Source organism: Scardinius erythrophthalmus, assembly GCF_964197995.2.
Source record: "Scardinius erythrophthalmus genome assembly, chromosome: 3".
Lineage (NCBI taxonomy): Eukaryota > Metazoa > Chordata > Actinopteri > Cypriniformes > Leuciscidae > Scardinius > Scardinius erythrophthalmus.
The window spans coordinates 17,364,378-17,388,524 of NC_138223.1; the positions used below are offsets into that span (position 1 = coordinate 17,364,378).

The following is a 24,147-nucleotide window of genomic DNA, read 5'->3' on the forward strand; positions in this document are numbered from 1 at the left end:
AATGCAGCCTCCATGCGGCCTTTGTCTCCTCTGAAATGAAGGATACAACAGATGGATCCTTCGCTGCCTTGCCTACCTCACAATTCATTGCACGCCAATGACGACAGGATTTAGTTTTTTGAAAGAAATTGTGGTATTACATTTTTAAAAATAAGTATTGGGTTTCAACTTATCTAATGTCTAAATATCTAATGATACAAATCGAGAAAAAAAAACTTAAAAGTTGTTTTCACGAGTTCACACTTACAAATAAGTCGGATAGATTAAATTGGTAAACGTATTTGGCGTGCTGTCCGGGGAGAGGGCTCTGATCTTGGTAATTGGCCCGAACACAGAGTATGTACACACATATATGTAGTTTATACTCTTTATTATCTTTCAAAAAAGTCCAGTATACAAATGCTACAGTCACTCAACAACGGCAACTGTCACAGTTGATAGGCGACAAAAACAATCCTCCGTCTCATCTTACAACGCTCAATCCGACCAGGTTCCTCATGTAACTTACTTAAGCTGGACTAAGACGCCATTTTCTTCTAGATCTGCCGAAACAAACTTTGTTTTCCTCTTATCACTGTAAAGCTACTTTGAAACAATCAGTATTATAAAAAGCGCTAAATAAATAAAGGTGACTTGACTTGAAAACTAAGCGAATATTTAATTACTACAATAGTAATTTCTATCTAGAAATGACATCTAAAGTGGTAAACGTTGGTCAAATGAACATTTACACGTCACAAACTGACCACCAACCGCAAATTTCAGACGGCATCTTTTTTTTTTTAGCTCGACTTTTACAGAATAGAAAGCACAGGATGGTGGGATATCAAAGGCAGTGAAGGATACATCTATGCTGCAGAGACATGAAGTGATTCGGACGTGCCTTGATGCTTTCCTACCTTGGAATGCATCCTCCGAAGGCAGCATTTTTAAGTTTAAGTTTTCGAACGCAGCCTTTGTCTGTACATCTAGATTACTGCGTACTTGTCACTCTGAGCAGCTGTTGACATCAGTAATGACAGGTAAGAGACGTTTGACACTTAACTGTTAGATTCCTCACTGATGTAGATTGATTATTTCACCTCTACTCTTTTCCTAATCTAGCTTTATAATAAATCTGTACTTGTATACAATGATCGCTGGTGAAAACCAAAACAAGGGTTGCCTATGGTTGTTTTATTGTATTCAGTTCTGTACAGCACTTTAGCCATGGTTGTTTTTAAATGTGCTTTATAAATAAATATTGTATTGTATTGTTGGTGAATTGCTTATGTTCCTCTATTGCAAGTTGCTTTGGATAAAAGCACCTGCTAAATGTATAGATGTACATGTACTACACACTACTAAAGTCTTTGACACTATTCATAACTGGTAGGTCGTGGCCCTTAAAATAGTTTGTAGTTCAATATCATGTTAAAAACTGTGTTGAATCCAAAATGTAGGAGTCAAAAGCAGACCACTCTTTTATCTGGCCTTCTGCAAATCAAGCTCACAGACATTACAGAGATTAAAGAGTTGATTCAAAAATTAAAATCACATCATTTACTCACCCTCATGTCATTCCAAACCTATATGACTTTATTTTTTCTGATGGACACAAAAGAAGATATTTTAAAGAATGTTTCAACCGTATGTTCAAATGCTTCAAAACAAAATAGAGACCACAGTGCACATAATATGGACAGGGAAATAAACAATAAGATCTTGCCTTTTTTCTTGATGCATATTGCATACATATTAAAATACAGTCAGACATTAGAAATGAAACACAAAACAAGGACAACTTGAATAAAAATTATATTTTTATTATTTTCTCACCTATGCAACAACGAGCCTCTGATGCTGTTTTTTCACATTGTGATTATTTTAGTTTACTTTCAGTTTAGTGTTTTATACTTGTATATTTTTTAGTACATTTTTTTAATTTTAGTTTTAATAAGGATTTGTTTTGATTATTAATGCACAAGTTCGTTACTGAGCGTCTGCTTTATGAAGTTTAGATTACTGAACCTGTTAAAAATTGTAATTGTATTTAAAATCAGTTTCACTGTTCTACTCAATATACATGATCATGTGGCTGAATTTAGAAACGATTTCAGAAGTTATTTACCACACACACAAGCATTTAAGCTTACTTAAGTTAAGTTTATTTTAGAAGGCAACTGAAGTTAAATTTATGACTGACTGAATGCTGTTACAAGTGTGCTGATAATTCTGGTGTTGTTGCCACTGTCACAAGACTGATCTTCTGCCGGGAACATCGGGACAATTTGCTACTGTCCAGGTGGTTTGTCTTCATCTGGCATCACAGCTGAGATCCACTGGGGTAACCCCATATGGTCCACCGGTCCAATATGGGTAACCCTACCAGTAGTTCTGAAGTACAAGTGGCATAGCTCTTAGCATCATTGATGCACACAAGCCCTTACAGCACGTCAAGCTGCAAACCATGTGAGGTACCCTAACCTAACTGTTTAAAAGCAATCACATGTCAACCAACCACTCAAAATGTCCTGACAACCACTTAGCAATGCATGAAAAACCACAACGAAAAGTCCAGCAACCGCACAGCAAAACACTAACAACTGCTCAGGAAACCTAGGTGTGGCGAGCAGGACGAGGTCAAGGGCCGTGGGAGGACGGCGCGAGATCGGTGGCGTAATTGTGATGAGCTACACCTGTGAGACGCACCGGTCTCGCATCTCTCACGGAGGAGCGGAGGCATAAAGGAGGAGCGACGACAGTGAAGAGCGAGAGAGGACAGGCCTGTGTTTTAGTTGATGTTTTTGTGTCTGTTTGTGTTGCCAGCAGTCGTCCGTGAGGGGCTGCTGGCTTTTACTTTCATTTTGTATTTGTTTTATTCATTAAATATTGTTGAATGTTCGCCGATTCCCGCCTCCTTCTTCCCGTACCAACAAACCTCGTTACACTGGTGCCGAAACCCGGGAAGAGGGAGGGACACGCTGTCGGAGAGCCCTCGCTGCTGGGAGGAATCGCGGTGCTGAGGAGGTCGGGCAGCACGAGGGAGCGTCGGCCGCCGATTGCTGCCCGAGGCGATGGTGCTGGAGCGATGGAAGATCTGGTGGGACAGAGAGCTCGACACCGTGCTCCTGGATCGAGGAGGGGTGGCTGCCGTCAAGAGGGAGCGGAGGAGTCGCTCCCGTTCGCCGTGGGCCGGAGCCTGTTGCCGTCGGCCATGATGGGGGCGGAGCAGGGAACGGGAAACTCGCTGCCGGCTGCCCTCGAGAGGAGTCACCGCCGGCCGCCAGGAGGCGGAAGGGCGTCGAGCCGTCCCCCAACGAATGTCCAGTACCATCGCATGGCACCGCGAGTGACTCTCAGCTGGTTGAGGACCGAGCGGCAGTGTGTCCGGGAACCGGATCAAGAATTTTTTTTTTCCTCTCTCCCCTCTCTCGTCTCTGTCGCTCCTCATGCTTCCGTCTCCTGTACTCTCGCCTCGTCTGTCCATACCCCCAGGTACCGCAGCCGCCGTGATCGGTCCCCCCGGGGAGGGGGGGAGGGGGAGTAGGCGCAGCCTCGGTGGTACCCCCCGGCCTGCGAGGGGCGATGGGGGTATGTGGCGAGCAGGACGAGGTCGAGGGCCGTGGGAGGACGGCGCGAGATCGGTGGCGTAATTGTGATGAGCTACACCTGTGAGACGCACCCGTCTCGCATCTCTCACGGAGGAGCGGAGGCATAAAGGAGGAGCGACGACAGTGAAGAGCGAGAGAGGACAGGCCTGTGTTTTAGTTGATGTTTTTGTGTCTGTTTGTGTTGCCAGCAGTCGTCCGTGAGGGGCTGCTGGCTTTTACTTTCATTTTGTATTTGTTTTATTCATTAAATATTGTTGAATGTTCGCCGGTTCCCGCCTCCTTCTTCCCGTACCAACAAACCTCGTTACACTAGGCAAAAGCCTGTCAACAGACAGGAACCACCCAAAACATCCTGGCAACCACATAGCAATGCATTAAAACAGCATAAAACAACCCACTGTAGGAGGATCTAACACCACAATCACAAAAAGCATCCTAACAATTTCACTGCAGTGTGCTAAAAATGCACAATGGCTAAGTCAAAAGAAGTGAAGATATCATCACTCTTCACAAATAAGGAACAGAATACAAAACGATAGCGAAGGCACTACATGTTCCTAGAGACACCACTGGAAGCATAGTTCACAAGTTCAAGGTTGAAGGAACAGTGGTTAAACTACCTGGACGGGTCAGAAAAAAGAAGCCATCAACGGCTGGAACCAGATTTCTGAGAAGACAGGTTCAGTAAAACTGTAAAAGACCTGCTGCAAGACTTGGTGGCAACAGGCACTGAGATTTCAGCTTGCACAGTAAGGCGAGTACTTAACGCATGCGGTTTCCATGCCAGAACTCCAAGACGTACATCACTACTGACCCAAAAGCACAAGAAAAGCGTTCAAAATCATATAAATAACCCACAGAAGTTTTGGGATTCTGTTCTGGGGAGCAATGAAACAAATCTGGATTTTTTTAGGCCCTATGGATCAGTGGTATGTCTGGAGGAAGAAGAATTAAGCATATGATGAAAAGAACACTGTCTACAATTAAGTATAGTGGTGATGCTCTGGGTCTGCTTTGCATCCTCTGGCACTGGAACCTGCAGCATGTGGAAGGTAAGATGGATACATTGAAGTATCAGAAAATCCTTGGAGAAAACATGTCGTGAGTGAGGAAGCATAAGCTTGGGCGCCATTGGAACTTCCAACAGGACAATGATCCCGAGCATACCTTAAATTCCACCAAGGATTGGTTTCAGAAGTTCTGGAAGATTCTACAGTGGCTATCAGTCACCTGACTTAAATCGAAGACTCATAAAAAAAAAAAAAATCTCTGTTGGGATTTGAAGGTGGCGGTTGAAGCACGTAAACCCAAGAATGTTACTGAACCGGAAGCCATTGCTCATGGGTTAAGATTCATCAGAAACGCTGCCAGAAGCTGGTGTCAGGTTACACATCTCTTTTGCAGCAGATCATAACAGCAAAAGGGAGTTCCTCAAAGTACTAAAAATGGGTACTATACGGTTAACCGGACCACATGTGATGACCTACCCCAACCCCGCCCCTAAACCTACCCGTCACTGGGGTTACGACCAACCAAGAGCGGTTGTGGTCAGGTGTGGTCCGGATAACCGTATAGTACCTAAAAATGCTTGCTATGAAGGGGTTGAATAATTTTGAGACTGCAAAAGTCATTTTCAGTTGAATTTGGGGAAACCACTTGAAACATTTGTTGAGCCATTTCAATTAGTTTGTTCTTTGCACACAGCTGAAAGTCAGTACATTTTGCCAATAAACCTGATTTGCAACGGGGGGTGAATAATTTAAATTACAACTTAAGTCTATATACACAAACATCTCAAATAAACTACATACACCACTCAATATTCAGCAACTACATATGGTATTGTCTAAATGCAAAGTTTAGTGATTAATGTTAATTAGTGATGTCAGAGTTCCAGCATGTAATGACAATACTACACACAGAAGCAGAAAACCCTTCTCTGTCTTCTATTTATTTTGCACATATACCTCCAAGCTTAAGTGAACATCACATTTCTGCGAAATTTTGCCCCTCCAAAAAGTGCCCAAAACATTAGAACTAAAGGTACATCAACAAAAGCTAATTAACACTGATGTTTACAGAGAGCATAGTTAGTTGTAGATTGATTCAAGAGACAAAACTAAATTAGAATAAATAGGAAATTACATTAATTCACAGTCAGACAGGCAGTTTGTGTAGCATGTATGAAGGGAAGGTACAGGTTTGGTTTCTGTGCTCTGTATAGTAAAGTGGTTGAAGGGTTTTGCTCATGGTTCAAGCTTAGTGGTCTGTTTCCTCTCAGGCCTTGCAGAGAGCCACAGCAGAGAAACGCACCTCCCCTTTCTCCCGCTCTGTAAACTCACGGCACACCCTTGCTGCATCCTAGAGAGATGAAATGGGAAAAGGACTCATTGTTTTAGATGCTCTAAATCTACAGTTTTGACCGTAATTACGGTTCATAAGAGAAAATATGATTGCAGTTATCATTAAGTACAAAAGGCCATTCCTAGGAAAATGTGTCCTTACCATGACAAAGCTTTCTGGTTTTGTGGGTCCATGACTCACAGGTCCATCAATTCTGCCATCTGATTTGACAAAACACCCACTTTTTCATCTCAGACATTTTAAAAAGAGTTTATACTTAAAATGAAAGTCATTGGCCAATGAAACACTACAACACAATACATGTCATCCACTTACCCAGCTCATAAAGCTGACCATTTACATTGACAAATGTAATGAAATGGAAGTTGACTTCATCTGCCTCTGGCTGTTATGATAAGAGATATAGAAAAAAAAAAAAAAGAGAGAAAAAAAAAAAAAAAAAAAGTTGACATCATTACTTAGTACTTGTATTATAGTATATGTGCTATATTGTCAGTTGTTTTTTCTTACCCGACACTCTCCTTCGTTAGCAACTGCATCATGAGTTTCCTGGATGTCCTGAATAAAATTGTAACTAGTACATTAACTTCATTTTAAAAACAGAAATCAAGCCTGAATGCATTTTAATTAAAGTCAGTATGAAACGGAAAATTAAATAGACTTTTCTCTATTGTGGCGTATATCCTAGTGAAACTCAGTTGTGGTTTGTTATTGCGGTGATCTCATGCGAGTGACAGATTGTCTGACACTCACACCAGAACACATTATCAGAGAGAGAAGAGATGTTGCAAGAGGGAGTTGGAAGTTATTTTGATTAAAAATTACAAGGGCACATGTAAAGTCATTATAATAGATACTACAATATTCCATAAATAAGAACGATCAATTTTGATTTCATGGTGACTTTAAACAAAACAAAAAAAACATGGAATATAATACAATAGTACCATCTACTGGTGGTATTGAATACTGCACAAAAATGAAAACGTCACATGAACTTTGTGATATTTCTGACTTAATCTTGGTTTTTGGCAAATCACGTTTTGTGTGGCTCAACTTTTAATGAATGCTTACAATACCTTATTTTGCTCAAGTTCTTTGGCTCTTTCTGCAGCAGACATCCCTGAGGTGGCTTTGAGAAACTTCTTCAGTGTAGAGTTATTGTCTATAGATGGTGGGGAGAAGAATTTTTTTTTTTTTTTTCAAATTCCAAAAATGTTAAGTCTTGAATCTGCCTCTCCATAACAACCTAAACTGTGCCATATGACTGATTTATATTTTAATAAACTGTTTTAGCTTTAACGATGCATATGAAATGTGTTGCACTTTGGATTAACCTGGTTAAGGAATCAAAACCTCTTTGGTTTGATTTATTTAGCCAGTCAAATTTTCAAAAGATAAGTTAAATGTAATATTTTTAAAATCAACAAGGCCATCAGATCTATTCTGCATCAATAAGCATCTTGTGTATGAGCAGATGTTCATGGCACCACTGACCAAATTCAATACTGTCCTGGTTGTTGGCCACAGCATGTACCAATCCCACAGTTCCACAGGAGTTGACCACAGTTTGTTTCAGAAAATAAACACATTTAGTGTCATCAACAGACTGTTTGGAACGAAAGTCCTCATGCTAAAAGGAAGAAGAGGATGTGGGTTAAAAAGTTAAGTAGCCTATATGATTCATTCTGTGAGTTTAAATTAAACTAAAGTGACAACTTTCATTTCCTTCCTATAATAAAACTATTAAGATTGAGCAACACAAATTGTCTTAAGTGAGAAATGACCACGCCCGCGTTTAATGTAATGCATTGTGTGCGCGCTCATCATGTGCGTGCGTCCGTACGTACGTACCTGTTGCGTTAAAGGGAAGAGCAGCATCATGGCACAGCAGGGTGATGGCACCCCTGACAAAGACTCATCCTCCAGACCCAAAACATCCACAAAACGCCAACTCGAGCCCACACCCAACTTACTCAATACCTAGATACAGAAAAAAGGTTTACAAAAAAAAAATCACACCGCGAGACCCGTTATTTCCATATAAAATAAGCGGTCTTAAATATTCCAAGTTTGTAATGAGGGAGGGGATTTCATTGTCGATTGTTTATAAACGACAAACTGAATTGTGGTATTATACAAAATTACAAGTCATTGCGTAAAGCATGCATTTAGAAATTCTGCGTGTTATTGTTTTCGTGCATAGGTAATGTGGGTGAGCCCACGCCCTTTCATTTCAAATTCGGGTCCTTCACAGTTCAGCCCCAGACGCCACAGACAGTCTCATCATCATCATCATCATCTCATCTTATGACTCAGCAAACGTACCTTATTCAGCATCTGAAACCAATAGAAACGCACAAATATGTCGGCTACAATCATACCAGAGAAAGCGAAAGCATGCACGACAAACAGATTGGCTAGCGTGGCTAAATCATGACATAGCGTTAAACCTCCGGGTTTATTTCCATCGGTTTCCACTCCATGATCGCAGACGTTCGTGGGTGTCACTCCTCAAGAGTTCTGAAAGGCGTCGCCCGAGAAAACACAAACCCTGCTGGGGGAGCACGAGGATCATATATGCGACCGGTCATATTCCATTTACACAGACCAGAGGGGTGTCCGCTCAGATACTCGTGCTATTTATGTACTACTGGCACACATATTTACACCGGCAGTGAACCTTTTCTGTATATTTAGTGTATCTAACAAAAGGCAACGCCACACGAAAGAGAGAATAACGGAAAAAGTTGGTTCAGATTCTCCAGCAATAGGTCGGTCCGCCATCGGTCGATTCTGGAAGCTACCAGTGTTTTCCAGCTCTGATGAAACATTTGATTAAAAACAGAAACAATTACATTTTACTGTAGATTTAGATTATTTTAAAAAGTGGAAAAATGTAGTAGGTGCTCTTAATGACTCAAGCTGCGTAAATCAGAACCAAAAGACTATCATTTTAACTCTGCATTCACAACACTCCATTTGACCTGAGTGGATCAGCTGAAATTACAACTGATGACTTGCACTTTCTGGAATGTTTTAAATGTCAATTTGAAGTGGGTTTATAGGCCTATATACTGTCAAGCATGTTTTTGTCTATGAAATTCAGTTTACACACTCAAAGTAGGCCTATGAGTTACATAATTAATAAAGGCTATAAGGCTATGCCCTGTAAACTGGCATAATCATGTTGCCCCTTTTAATTACAGTATTTCATCCAAAAATGTCATTTCTGGCTATTTGCTCACCCTCATATTGTTCCAAACCCATACAATTTTCTTTCTTTAGTGGACAAGAAAAGATGACTTTTTGAAAAAATATATCCTAACCTCTCTTGAAAGAGAATGAGGACTGAATGACAAAAAAGACAAAAGAACACCATAAAAGCATAAACTTGATTGAGTTGCACTCAAAATTATTTAACTCCCCAGAGACTAATAATGTAAGCTTTGACAGAGTTTTGTTTTTTGTTTCTAAAATTTATCTATAACAGTTTAATGGCAAAGTAAAAGTGCTAATGCCAATAAGACTTTTTGTAATAAAACTAAATTATTCAACACCTATTCAACGCTGCTGTTTTTAAGTCACTTAGTTATTATTGTATGGTACAAAATTGTGTTAAAACTCAATGAAGCCTTTTGGAAATTCTATACCAAAACTGAATTTGCTTGACTTAACTGAATTGCGCTGTTTCAACATACATTTAGCCCATGCATGAGCTAAAGCTGAGTAGCAAATATGGCCAAGTCAAAAAGAGCTCTCGCAAAAGTTAACAAATTGTTTTATTACATTAGAAAGTCTATGGCTACAAGATTTCCAAAACACCAAGGGGCGGTTTCCCGGACAGGGTTTAAAATAAGACAGGAGTAGGCCTTAATCTAGTTAATCGTGTCTTAAAAAATGGCTTTCTGTAACACAGATTAAGTACAGATTAGTTACACCTGGACTATGGAGTCCTGAACTAAAATAAGATTCATTTAAAACCAACTGTGCTAATCTGAATTAGCATGACAGAGGTTACCTATAAAACATGGAATGAACCAAAAAAATCTTAAAATTGCATGGAACTGAAAATCCAAGAAAAACAATGACATCAGAAAAAGACTGCAATAAAAAAATAATACTAAGCAAGTTAAATAAACTGCACACATCAGCTGTGGAATAAAAGAAAAGCCTGGAAATCTGTTTGTAATTTTATATATATATGTATGTGTATGTATATATATATATAATCAACCATATACTACAAGAAAATAAATGGTTTTCATTTCAAATTAATTATTCAAATAATCCTTCAAATTCAACTAATGCTTTTTGAATATTCCTTTGATTTACATACAAAACTTAATATATCTTTTCTTTACACATGTGGTGTTCAATGTTGGTAGTCTAGAAGCAGCACTTCACCACAATGGTCACCCCCCAAATATACTAAAATAAAAGAAACTTTTAAATACCAACATAATAAAGCATTAAACATTAACAAGTCTCTCCGTTTTCTCATCTTGCTAAAAAAAAGCAATAAAATATCACTTTATTTCAAAAATTTCTCCCCCAATTCAGCCCTGTGCAAAGCATGATGGGAAGTGAAAGTCCTGTATCGACTGGGTTACTAGATTTTTTAAATATTTCAAAATGAAAACATCAAGTGAAGTATATATATAATGAAATTATATGAAATTTATGAAATTATATGAAATTTTCTTAGAATGATCATTTTTATCAAGCTTGTATATTTAAGTCCATTAATTTTACTTAAATGACAACTAATATGTCATTTTCATTGCCATTTAAGTGAAATTACTGAACTTAAATATACGAGCTTGATAAAAATGATCATTCTAGAAGAAAATTTCAGATGGCACTTAGAGGCTTTTGCATCTGAACTCTTCAATATACTATATATATATATATATATATATATATATATATATATATATATATATATATCCAAGTAATACATGTCTTCTTTGAAACACAATGCTAATCTGAAGTTAAACCTGCCTCCTGTATTTAAACCTCAATTTAAGCCTAGCTCTAGTCTTCCTCCATGGAAATCAGTTCATTAAACTCTGGACTAAACTAAAGCTAGGACTTTTAATGGATTTAAAGCCATTACAAAGAAAGCAGATTTCTGTTAGTCTTGTTTAAAGGGCCAATTTAGTCTAGGACTATAGGCTTAATCTCTGTCTGGGAAACTGCCCCTAAAAGTAGAGACACAGCTGTCTGCCTTATTCATAAGTTTAAATTTTGTTGTACCAGAAAACCTTTGAGGGTGTTGAAGAAAAAGCACAACATCATTAAGGGGAATAAAATGTTTGACCAGAGCAACTGAGAAAAACCCTCAATTTACTGCTAAAGACTTACAAGAGGACCTGATGAAAGGAGGGTGAAAAACATTTCAATGCAGATTATATAAGAACACTAGACCCGCATGGCCATCATGTTGGTACATCTTGCCAAATACCACTCTTGACCAAGAAGAACATAAATAGCCTACTTGAATATTATGTTAAAATTAATTTCGATAGAAAACTCCTGTGGAGTTCTGGAAGAATGTTCAATGGAGTGATGTGAACAAAATTGAACTTTTTGGACCCATGGATCAGCGTTATGTCTGGTGCAAAAAAGGCAAAGCTCATGAGCAGAAGAACACCTTCTCCGTGGTCAAAATTGGAGATGGTCCAGTCTTGTTATGGGGGTACTTTGCTGTTGCAGGAAGTGGAAATCTTGACTGTATGAAGAACATCATGAATTCTTTAAAGTATCAACCCATTTTGGAAAAGATGGTGATGCCTTCGGCACAGAGACTGAAGCTTGATGATCAATGGACTTTCCTGCAGGACAGCCATCCCAAAATATACATCCAGATCTACTTGAGCCTGGTTCAGGGATCAGTCGTAGAATGTTCTTGAGTGGCCTGTACAGTCTTTCTATTTAAATCTCATTGAAAATATTTGGTGGAATTTGAAGAAAACAGTGGTAATGTGAAAACCAAAGATTATCAATGATCTGGACTGGAAGATTTTTCAAGTGAGGAATGGGCCAAGATTGCAGTAGAGAGGTGACAGAAGCTTCTAAGCACTTACAGGCAGCATTTATTGGAGGTTATAAAGAATAAATGTTTCTGCACAAAATTGGACTTTTGGGGGTTGAATAATTTTGTGCATGAATGTTTAGAGCCAATTTGATTTGGTGTTTCTTTTTTTAATCAACTTTACATTTTTAGAATCACTCAAATGTGTATTAATAAACATTCTATACTAGTTTACTGATCCCTTTGTCAAATTGTTTTCATAAAATGTTGTTCTCTGCAATAAAATGTCTTGCAGGTCAAGGGGTTGTTGAATCATTCTGATTGCAACTGTATATTCCAAGCTTTCAGAAGTGATTCACTGAAAATCTCAACAACTGACCAGGGCAGCTGGTGAAAGGTGGGGGCCCACAACAATTTTTTAAATGTACAGGGCCCAAAGCAATGATCTATTCGCAATGATTAACAATTTCATCACAGAAAGCATATAGACAAGTTTTATATGCCACTTTTATGATGCTTTTTTGTGTCCTTTTTCAAGCTTGAAACCTCCAATCCCCAATTTACTGTAATTGCATGTAATCGTCTATCAAATTATTGATTTGGCACATTAGGCCTAACCTAAAAAAAAAAAAATAATAATAATAATAATAATAAAACCAGAACAATAATATCATGTCTAGGCTGTATGTTTTAATTCATTGCCAAGGCCCTCTAGTTACATTTATGCTTGGGATTGAAATTTGATCAGCAAGTCTTGCATGCATCCATGTGGAAATCAACAATGAGTTACTTTCCAAATAAAATGGTAGATTAGTGTAATGTGACACCCATCTTTGTGTGTTTGATTAGTCTTAATATGTTGCTTGGCAAATAGTTTTTCTCTGTTTGTCTTATACAATGAGAGCACCTGGACGTTTGTTGACCAACAGGGTGGGGGACCATCATCACATCAAATTTCAAAAACCATATAGCATCCTGGATGGCAAAAGATGATGTTTATAAGTGTTTAATAAATGCTTACATTCTATGTTCTTATGTAATGCCTGCTCCAGAAGTGATACGTTGCTTTCGTGTGCACAGATATGTTGTTGAAATAGCCTATAAGGCGAAAGCAAAAACACCACTACCCATAAGTCCCAGCGATTGGCTTTTTTTGCCAAGGTGTGGCTCAACGCATCGTAGTCGAGTTTAATCCTCCTACTTCTTCATCTTTATTCCTCATTCCTGCTGCTGCTTCGGTCTGTACTGCAGTCGTCTGGGTTTAAACTGAAACTCTTCTCACGGTAAGTGAGTTCAGGCAGGACCTACCTGTCTGCAAACATTCCAGCGTGTGACACTGATTTAAATTATTTCATAATCACTTTATGTATTTGATAATATTCACATGTTATTGTTTGTTACTGAACTATTTTGTCGTTTATTTCTTTAGCTTCGAGCACTTTGAAGTAGGCTACGCAAATCTCAAACATGGTAAGTTATCTGTTTAGGCTATTGTTGTAATAAAAGTCTATAACATTTGTATCACATATACGCTATTAAGTTCAACGCCTGTATTTCTGAAGATATTCAATATTCTTTTGAGAACAGTATAAACTTTCGACAGTTCATATGTCGACGCCCATCCATTTAAGTCCGTTTACTCGTGTTGTATTACTTACAGAGTAGCCTAAAACGATGCTTCCTCATTATCCAACAATATAGGCGACACATTTTGGGAGTAGTCTAAGTTGTTTTTTGGAAACCGTATCTAACTATCTACTACAACTTTTTTTTCCAAAAACAAGTGATGTTAGAAAGAAACAAAATTGTTGTAAACGAGAGCTACTATGACTCATTCGTGTGGGCTAAACGACCCAATGGGCGTTCCTGTCTGTCTCTCTCTGTTTCTCCTCTCTTCTATCCTCTCTCCTCTGTTTCCTAATTCACCCTTGTTCAGCTGAGTTAAAGTAAACTGATAGATTGTTTCCTACGACGTGGAGCATAATAATAATATTTCATAAACTCGGTAATGTAATGTTTAGATACTATGTTATTATCTTGGTTTTTGAATGTCATACTTTTCCTTACTTACAATATGAACATAACCAGAATATAATTAAAGCAATAGTTCACCCAAAAATGAAAATGTTGTCATTACTTACCCTCATGTTATTATATATTATAATAAGGTGTATGAGTTTCTTTCTTCTGTTGAACACAAAATAAGATATTTAAAAAAATGTTGGTAACATGACAGTTGACAGCACCTATTGAATTCCATAGTAGGAAAAAAAATACTATGAAAGTCATTGGGTGCAGTGAACTGTCTGTTTACCAACATTTTTTTTTTTTTTAATTTTGGTATTTTATGTTCAACAGAAGAAAGAAACTCATACACCTTTGGAACAACACAATGAGAACATTTTTATTTTTGGGTGAACTATCCCTTTAATACCAGGTGTGCACACAGTGAGAGCTGCAGTTGCTTTGTAAATGAGTTATTTACAGCTGTTAAAAGGGGACTAGAAAACACTCGGGCTCTAGATGCTGTAGGTAAATTAATATTGCTTTCGTTTCCATATATTTGGATGTCAAATTTGTTCACTCTATTGTATGGAGAGAGGCTGAGTAACATGACACTAAATGACAGCACACTGAGTCTTGAGTACTGGGACAAAAAAAGGCCTTATGTTTAAGGAATTGGAATAATCCGTTTAACAATTTAAGAGCTATACAGCTATATTTTGGTGCAATGCCCCTCTTATATTTTGTAAAAGGTTTAATATAAATTAGCATTCACTTCAATGAATGGAAACTACAGAATAGTTTCCACTTGACTTTCAGCTTCATCTATTGAATTGTCACCACAGTCATATGGAATCTCGTTTACAAAAAAACAAACATATTTTGCACATCACTTATGTATTAAATGCAGTACCCATTATGTGAAATTAAAATGGTTTGACATTTTTAACTAAATAAAGTAAAATGATCTTATATTATGTTGTCGTGGTTGTGAAATGGAAAGCATCAGCAACATAACTAAAATGTAAAAAAAAAAAATCAGACAATTTTGAAATAATAAATTATTTTCAGATGAAATATCAAAAAGGGAAGCTTCAGGTTGAAGGCAGATTGACAAGTTTTGTGGTGAATATCTCAGCGTTGACAAAAGTAGGGACACGGGTGTGAAATTTGAGTAAAAAAAAAAAGGTACATTTGATGTCAAGAAAGATTGCTATCCCGTGTCTCAAGAATCTGCAAGTTCTTCCTTAAATGCTTGTTTTGCACAGAATAAATATGTAACGCATGATGTTGCTATCACACATCGGTAGCTGGCGCTCCACATTCTTAGATAACCACAGAAAGCATTCAAGCCTGGATATTCAGCACATTCCTTTATTCCATTAACAATATGGCTCGAGACGAACAATACATATCCTCTCCGAAACAACGAAATGTAATTTCGTTTAGGCTATCTAATAAAAAAGGCTGTGAGTAGTAATTGGCAAGACTTATAAAAACAGCTGTGTAATAGACAGCAGCTGATTTAGACTTGCCAGTTTATTCATAATAAGCATGTTAACATTGATTATCGGACAATGTCTGGGAATTTAACTGCTTTTGACCTCATATCATAGCCTTGGCGCATACAGTCTATGGCTGCATCCAAAATTACATACTTTTGAATAACGTATTACTTAACGACCACTAAAAAGTATGTTTTGTATAATATGAATATGAAGTATAAATGTAATCTGGATGTACTACAATCGTCATGTGACCTACTAGTGACAGTTGCGTTGCTTCACTACCATTAATAAATCCACTCGTGTGGCCTCATGGGATAGTAAAGTGTCAATTATGCGCTCTTCCGAATCTCACCAGAAGTAGTAAGTCATACGGGTACTTTTCAACTACTGTTTTATGAATATTGTGACTTCAGACATGCTACTCTTTTCACATACTGATTTTGCCAATATATTAGGGAAGTATGAGATTTCAGGATGCAGCCTATGTCTTGTAGGATTTAATGGGGGTAAAACAATAACTACATAGACGAAAAGCCATAATAAATGGATTTGCAGTATGTTCTGTGCTTCCACTGATACAGTGAGGTTTAGAAAAAGGCTTTAGAGTGTAATTGTGTTGTCAGTAGTGTGGTTGTCACCCTGGGGGCTTAACTGAGATATGAATAAACCAGTGTGCCCGTGTCTGTGCTTGTATCTTTTCCTGTGACTTCTTTGACCCACAAACAGACACGGTTGGAGTGTTGTCTTCTTTCAAGTTTATTATGTAAACGATTTAAAAAGTATGTGATTTACCCAAAAGATCATACGATCAGCAAGATCTTTGGTTACATCAGCTGATGTTTGAAGACCGTTTCTGGGATCTTGCATAACTTCCTCAATTTGAGTGGTCAATAACATCTGTCTTAGGTCACAAACATAATACAGATCTTAACTTTACTTTTTGAACGTATAAAACAATGTCAAATTAATTTATAGACTGTGGTATTATATGACTCATTTGTATGTCCACATCCAGTATTCTGGTGTCATTCCCTTGCCTCCCCCCACACATACTTTTTGTGGTAGACGCTCAAAGTTTCCATGTGGAAAACCACTGCATGTAAAAGTTAAATGCACAGCTTCTTAAAGAGACAGACCTTCGGCTGCAGAGGAAATAAGGGTGTGGTCATGATTCATAGATTACTGAAGTTCCTGAAGTGAAATAAATACATACTCCAGAAAAGAGAACATGCAACTAAAATGTTGTGTTTCTAATTGTTTTAGGCTGGCAGAGGAACAGTGAAGCCCCACAGTGGATTCAATGCCAATAACGATGCTGAGGTTCTCTACAAGGCCATGAAAGGAATTGGTGAGTTTGACTAACATATTAAATGCCAATTTGACACATTAAAGATCAGTACACCTTCAAATTAATGACTGTTATGGAATAACATAGTATTATATCTATAGAACCAGTATAACTGTAATCTGTAATGCCGTAAAAGAGGAGAGATTTTACATGTTTAGTGTAATTTATTATTATTTGGCTAATCAAGGCTGTTAGTGGAGCGGCTAAGTGCTTATGTTTGGCAGAATCGTTCAGTTTATGATACAAGCGTGAAAATTGGCATGAGCAGTCTCCATGGGTCACTTGACAAGAAAATTGTCCGAGCCACTTGAAATTTCAAGATGGCGGCCATTTTTCAAGATGGCCGACACCTTAGTGGAGCAGTTAAGTGATATAGTGGTTTATTTGGTGATACAAGCATGAAAATTGGCATGAGCAGTCTCTGTGGGTCACTTGACAATAAGCCACCTACAGCTACTTGAAATTTCAAGATGGCGGCCATTTTTCAAGATGGCCACCACCTTAGTGGAGCAATTAGGCTTAAGAAATCATTTAGTTGTTGATACAAGCATGAAAATTGCCATGAGCCTAATTGCTCCACTAAGGAGGTGGCCATCTTGAAAAATGGCCGCCATCTTGAAATTTCAAGTAGCTGTGGGTGGCTTATTGTCTAGTGACCATCAGAGACTGCTCATGCCAATTTTCATCTTTGTATCACCAAATAAACCACTATATCACTTAACTGCTCCACTAAGGTGTCGGCCATCTTGAAAAATGAAAAATCTTGAAATTTCAAGTGGCTCGGACAATTTTCTTGTCAAGTGACCCATGGAGACTGCTCATGCCAATTTTCACGCTTGTATCATAAACTGAACGATTATATCACTTAGCCGCTCCACTATGTGTATGGATGCATTTGTATTTAGACGTTAATTAATAAGTTTTACTTGTTTAATCAGTTTATTTGTTTCTCATAAATGAATTCTCAGAGAATGTTGCATCTGGGTTTAAGAGATGGGTATCAGTCTTCTCATTATGTCAAAGAATAAAGTAATGGTAATCAATGTTATTATTATTATTTTTACTCAGGCACCGATGAGGATGCTATTCTCAAGCTGGTGACAGCACGCAGTAATGCACAGCGCCAAGAAATCAAAGCTGCATTCAAAACTCTGCATGGAACGGTACAGTAACAGCATTAGCATAAATTATGTTTAAAAATTAAAATTGCACTGGACATCTTAGTGTTTTATTTGAATAGATGCTGGTTATGAATAGATGCTGTATATATACACAGACACACATATACATATATATTTAAAATCTTAAAAATATACATTTCTTTTTTCTGTTCAGGATTTGGTGGATAATTTGAAGTCCGAGCTCACCGGGAAGTTTGAGTCTCTGATAGTAGCTCTGATGACTCCTCCCATCATGTTTGATGTCACATCTCTGCGGAATGCTATTAAGGTACATATCAATAATTATTGGGAGGTCAATCATTTTAAGAATTCTAATATTCATGATTGTTGACATTAACACTTGCAAAATACACTGTTATACAATTTCATTATATTTTATCGAGAGATGTATATCTGTACCTTGCATTTGTTTTAGGGAGCAGGCACAGATGAGAAAGTGTTGATTGAGATCTTGGCATCTAGATCAGCCAATGAAATCAACGAGATCAAAAGTTTATACAAGCAAGGTAACTGTGTTTGTGTGGGTTATGTATTATACGTCTTTGACTTTTTAGTATTCTTGTTCTTAGTTATTTATACTTTTATTATACATATTATTTTACTATACATTTTTAATAATTGCCAGTTGTGCAATATGTGCTGCTGAATGCCGCTGTCTTTAGTCTTGATAATGTCTATATGTGCATTATAGAGCATAAAGATGAACTGGAGAAAGATGTGACTGGTGACACTGCAGGTCATTTCGAGAGGATGCTGGTTGTTTTGCTACAAGTACGCAGTCTATTAAAAATCTTTTTTAAAAATGAAAATACAAGATGTCAATTAACAATAATTTATCTGTATATGAAAATAATTATTATAAAGTAAGACTGGAAATTCAACCCACTGTAAAAAGACATAGACTTAAAGGGATAGTTCACCCAAAAATTAAAATTCTGTCATCATTAACTCACCCTCAAGTTGTTCCAAACCTGTATGGATTTCTTTCTTCTGCTGAACACTAAAGAAGATATTTTGAAGAATGTTGTTTACCAAACGGTTGATGGACCCCATTGACTTCCACAGTGAAAAGAAAAAAAATTGTTTCCTGATATTCTTCACAATATAATCTTTTGTGTTCAGCAAAAGAAAGAAATTCATACAGGTTTTGAACAAATTAAAGGTGAGTAAATGATGACAGAATTTTTCATTTTTGGGTGAATTATCCCATTGTTTTGTCTTAGTATTACAATTAATTTATTTGCTATTAAATGATTTATCCATAGGCCAGCAGACAGCAGGGTATACAAGAGAACCTCATCCAAAGTGATGCTCAGGTAAGTTTGTTTATGCAAGTTTTGTTGCTATTAAGTCCAGTGCAACTAAGAGTGTATATAAGACAATGATGTAGCCTACTAAAAATGGAAAAGATGTTCCTTTTCCTTTTTTGCGTACAGATGACAACATTGTAAAAACGATCCCTGTTCAGTAGGATACGGAAACGACTAAAAACGCTGTGTTATGCATGCCAGGCCAGTTGGTGTCACTTTGTAAAGAAGCATTACGTGTCTATAGACTGAACATGTAAAACGCAATGCGCATGACGTCACCGTTTTCAAAAACTTGCACTTTGAAACCCAATTTTTTTAAAGCTTGCGTTTTCAGGACGCCAAAACACTGTTGTCGTTCAAACACTGTTCAAAACACAATGAACGGCCAAAACGCATAAAAAGTTTTTCCATTTTTAGTTGGAAACGGTGTCATGTAAACGACCCCTAAATATTTGCAAACAACTGTTCAAAATTGTCTTTCTCTAATAAAAGTTTGGATGTTGAATAAGCATCTTTTGACTTGATGTAAAACGAGGTGAAATGCTGCCATCTATTGCTTGTAGTGTGTATTATCAGTTTGTCATTGTGAAGTTTAAAAACTGTTTGTGTGTAGGCTCTGTTTGCCGCAGGAGAAAAGAAGTGTGGAACCGATGAAGGCCAGTTCATCACTATCCTGGGGAACCGTAGTAGTGCTCACCTTAGGAAAGGTCAGTTCAACACATGCACAGAGTTAATGAAATTATGTTTGTTTTTGTATATTCATTAGTTTTCTGTTAATCTGCAGTGTTCGAGGAGTATAGAAAGCTCTCAGGGTATGAGATAGAGGAGAGCATCCAGAGGGAGACCTCAGGAACCCTCCAAGAAGTATTCCTGGCTGTTGGTAAGACACACACACACAGAGATATGGATCTCAATTAAGTTCCTATTAGAAAGTGCAAAATAACATTTTCCTTATTTTATAATTTTACTATAGAGGGGAAGTTAAAAAGTCTGGGGAGGGGCCATACCTTACAGTTTGTCTATAAAATCATATATTAGGGGACAGAATAGTTTGTATAACTTAAGAATCACCCATATACAGCACTCAGAATCATGGGGGTTTTCTCTCTGTGTGGCTGTTTTGTCTCTTAACACTCTTCTGTGTCTCATCAGTGAAGTGTGCCCGCAGTTTACCGGGGTATTTTGCGGAGAGCCTTTACAAAGCCATGAAGGTGAGTTTGTGTTTCAATATTTGTGAATAATAAGAATGATTCTATTTTGCAACTCAACTTGTCTCTGGGTTGATATTTATCTCTTTGATTAGAACATTAAAAAAAAAATTATAAAAAAGGTTTTTGTAATTTTGTTGTGTGTTTGTCTTTTTTTTTTTATTACAAGTTTAGTTTTAATTATTTTAGTACATCAAGTTAAACTAAATGAAAAATGTAGCGTTGACGACAAGCTGAAAATAAATATTGTATGTAATTCTCGTTTCATCCTGTAGGGGGCAGGCACCGATGACCAGACATTGATCAGGATCATGGTTTGCCGCAGTGAGGTGGACATGCTGGACATACGCGTTGAATTCCGCAAGAAGTTTGCAACCTCCCTGCACAAAATGATTAATGTATGCTCATGCATGCAGGTGTACACCTTCTAACATTTTCTTGTTCACCCAGGTCAGTGAAATGTAAACTTACTCATCTTTTTCTGTTACTGCAGGGTGATACCGCAGGTGACTACCGTAAAGCCCTTCTGCTGCTGTGTGGCGGTGATGATGCATAAGCCCTGCCGCCCTCTCTGCCTGGGTCAGATCCCATGACTCCCATCTCAGGGGCAGCTCTGTGGGACGAGGGCTCAGTCAGTCCCCTTCTGAACCCAATTCAGGACCATTTACAAAAGCATGACATTCCAAATCAATAGAAGGATCTCCTGTCCAACTGTGAAGATGCTCTGCATAGCACAGAATTACCTAATTCAAATGAGTGAATTTTGGCATTCATATTTCTTGAAATGTGTAAAAGATTTAGAGTAAGAAATAATTTTAGTAGACGCTAAAAAAAATGAAACCCCTTCTCTTTACCATTATCAAAGAAAAATGTAGAAACTTTTCTTGATTTGGCCTTAAAACTTGAAATCTGTTACAGAAAAAGAAAGTCCTACTCCTTTCTTTTGAAAGATGAAGATGCAAGCCTTTTAAAGTTTATTATGAAAATGTCTATTAACTCAGCACTATTATAAAGAAGACCAAATATTCAGGTGTACTCAATGAAGCAATATTTTCTATGTATTCAACAATTTTTCATTTATTTATTGTTTGTATGCTCACTAACTACCTTAACATGTCAGTTTATAGTAATGTATAACCATTAGTCTCATAATTGGCATTATTAGCAAGTTTAAGCTTTTTTGTCTATATTTTAAACTAGATTTGTGGTAGTGAGAGGATAGGTTCACTGAGAGGTTTATTTCATCAATGTAAGACTTTTAGATTAAGCATATTGACAGTGATTAGCACAGTGATGTAGAATTACCCTCAGCAAATGAAGATTAGCAAAAAGTTTGTCCTCTTTAGAGTTAATTTAGAGTCCAACGATCATTAAAAGCTGAAGAAAATGGTGCTACTACTAAAATGTTTTAATATTCATTGCCATAATGTTCACAATAAACTCATGAAATAGAAAGCAAACAGACAATCTCCTATGTGACTGACTTGAGCTGTTGTCAGAATCTGCACGATATGACCTACTGAAATTTTTTTTTTTTTTTTTTTTATGCATTAAACTCCAACAAAAGGTACAAAAGTTGTCGCTGGGGCAGTGCCTTTTCACTTTTGTACATTATTTGTCCCTAAAGGGTCAATATTAGTAGGCCTATACCATAAAGGTAGCCTACACATTAGTACCTGAAGTGTACATTATTAGTACCTAATACATTTTAGTATTATTTGAAAGGGGCACCACCCCTGCGACCACTTTTTTTTATTTTTTCTGAGAGTGTATAATTCTGGTACAACAATCCTTTTTGAACTAAAAAGAATATCTGAGTATATTAAACAATATCCTAAATTAAGTTAAGATTAAAACGTGCTGTTCAGGTGCACAAAATAGAGATTTAAAATTGATGTTAAATTCAAATAGGCTAAAACTTTATTATTTGATGCTGTAGGCTGCGTTGTAGCAGTGAAAATTGAACGTTTGTGGACGATTGAAGCATGAAAAAAAAAACTAATTTCATTGCTTATACCATGAATTAGTGTGCTTCAGTATTGTCCACAAGGAGGCGATATAGTAAAAAAATGAGCTGACAGAATGCAGCCTACTGAGTGAAATAATTAAGGAATTAGATGATTAATGCTTACCAGTTTGCGGCTACATACATGTAGTTATTTAAATGAACTGGTTTTATGATTACTGTTTTTCTCGTTAGAAAACATAATATGCTATAATAATGATCTTGTTGTTGTGCAAGTTTATACTGGTGAAGTAATCATATAATGCCACATCTTTACCCCCTGGCTAGGTAGATACATTTCCATTAAAATTGACATTTGGCTTGTAATTCTTCTCAGCATATTGGAGAATGTCCTGCAAGTGTAGACAAGCTTTATTCACACCTGTCTTCAAAGAAACTGGGGTGATACACGTAATTATTTAATTCTTCTGGTTATATGTTTGCTTCAGTATTTGTCCACAGAATAAGTTTCATGGTTATGATGATCCTCTTTATGTGTCAGTGCACCCTCAGACAATATTAGAGAGGAGCCAGTGTGACTTCAGAGCAGGATATCGGCCAATAGGACTGTCTGAATTCAGGGGTGGTACTGTCAGGCCACCTCAAGCAACACAAAGGAACAATGAATATTAAACCAAGCCCACCAAACAATATGTTTATGAGAGAGTGAATGAAAGAAAGAAGTCGCATGATAAATTAAGATTAAGATTAAGCCTGAAAATATGAAAAATCTATTACAGACACAGAAAGTCCTACTCATTTCTTTTTAAAGGTGAAAGTGCAATCCTTATAAAGTTTATCATAAAAATATCTAACCCATCACTGTTATAAAGAAGCCCAAAGATTCAGGTTTAAGCAATGTTTTATATATTCAACAATTTTACACACACACACACACACACACACAAATGTTTTCACGCTCACTAACTACCTTAACATTTCAGTTTACACTTTCTGAAAAAAAAAGTTCTCTAGAACCTTAAAGGCTTCTTTCGGGATCATATACCTTTTAGGGGTTCCCATCAGTTTATGGATTTAGTTTTAATTTATAAATTGTATTTTAATTACGTATCATGAATTAAGTGGCACGTAAACATACTTTCTTACTGGGGGGGAAAAAATGTAAATGACCCATTAATCATGAAATTATATGCAATCATTTAAGACATTTCTTCTTGCATAAAACCTTTTTGCCATATAGAGTTCTTTAAAATTAAAATTCAATTGTCAAGAACCCATAAGGTTCTATGTAGAACTTTTTTTAAGAAGAAGAGTGTACAGCAATAGTAACCAGTCTCATAAAACATTTAGCCTTTATATTTGTGGAAACCTTAGTTGTGCCCTCATGTGTGTGTGTGTGTGAGTGTGTGTGTGTGTGTGTGTGTGTGTGTGTGTGTGTGTGTGTGTGTGTGTGTGTGTGTGTGTGTGTGTGTGTGTGTGTGTGTGTTTGTTTGTATAAGGATAAACCCCTCCCTTAACGGAAATGGTACGACTTTGATCTCTCAGCTCTTCCGGAGGCCAGGTGCAACAGTAGTCATGTTAGAACATGATCTTTGAATGGAAGAGATATTCTACTAGTGAACACACAC

General features: G+C 37.2%; 2 protein-coding genes across 3 annotated transcripts; one reads left to right on the top strand and one right to left on the bottom strand.

Moving 5' to 3' along the window:
- Nucleotides 1-5,317: 5,317 nt before the first annotated feature.
- uchl1 (ubiquitin carboxyl-terminal esterase L1 (ubiquitin thiolesterase)) lies at nt 5,318-8,535 on the bottom strand. Of its 2 annotated transcripts, XM_081361797.1 has the most exons (9): nt 8,411-8,535; nt 8,286-8,297; nt 7,812-7,940; nt 7,455-7,590; nt 7,037-7,122; nt 6,468-6,515; nt 6,273-6,342; nt 6,099-6,157; nt 5,318-5,954 (listed from the first exon to the last, which is right to left on the bottom strand). In XM_081361797.1, exons 1-9 carry the CDS (start codon nt 8,441-8,443, stop codon nt 5,871-5,873), a joined length of 657 nt encoding a protein of 218 aa, XP_081217923.1. In that variant the 5' UTR covers nt 8,444-8,535; the 3' UTR covers nt 5,318-5,870. The 2 variants fall into 2 exon arrangements, with proteins under 2 accessions (XP_081217923.1, XP_081217922.1); XM_081361796.1 differs by having other exon boundaries at nt 8,286-8,411.
- A 4,541-nt stretch (nt 8,536-13,076) lies between these two features.
- On the top strand, nt 13,077-22,121 carry anxa5b (annexin A5b). Its single transcript, XM_081360830.1, has 13 exons — nt 13,077-13,277; nt 13,424-13,464; nt 16,770-16,854; nt 17,923-18,017; nt 18,190-18,303; nt 18,451-18,541; nt 18,727-18,806; nt 19,301-19,351; nt 19,959-20,052; nt 20,130-20,225; nt 20,498-20,556; nt 20,829-20,951; nt 21,047-22,121. The coding sequence occupies exons 2-13, from the start codon at nt 13,462-13,464 to the stop codon at nt 21,107-21,109; spliced, it is 954 nt and encodes a 317-aa protein (XP_081216956.1). The 5' UTR covers nt 13,077-13,277; nt 13,424-13,461; the 3' UTR covers nt 21,110-22,121.
- The last annotated feature ends 2,026 nt before the right edge of the window (nt 22,122-24,147 follow it).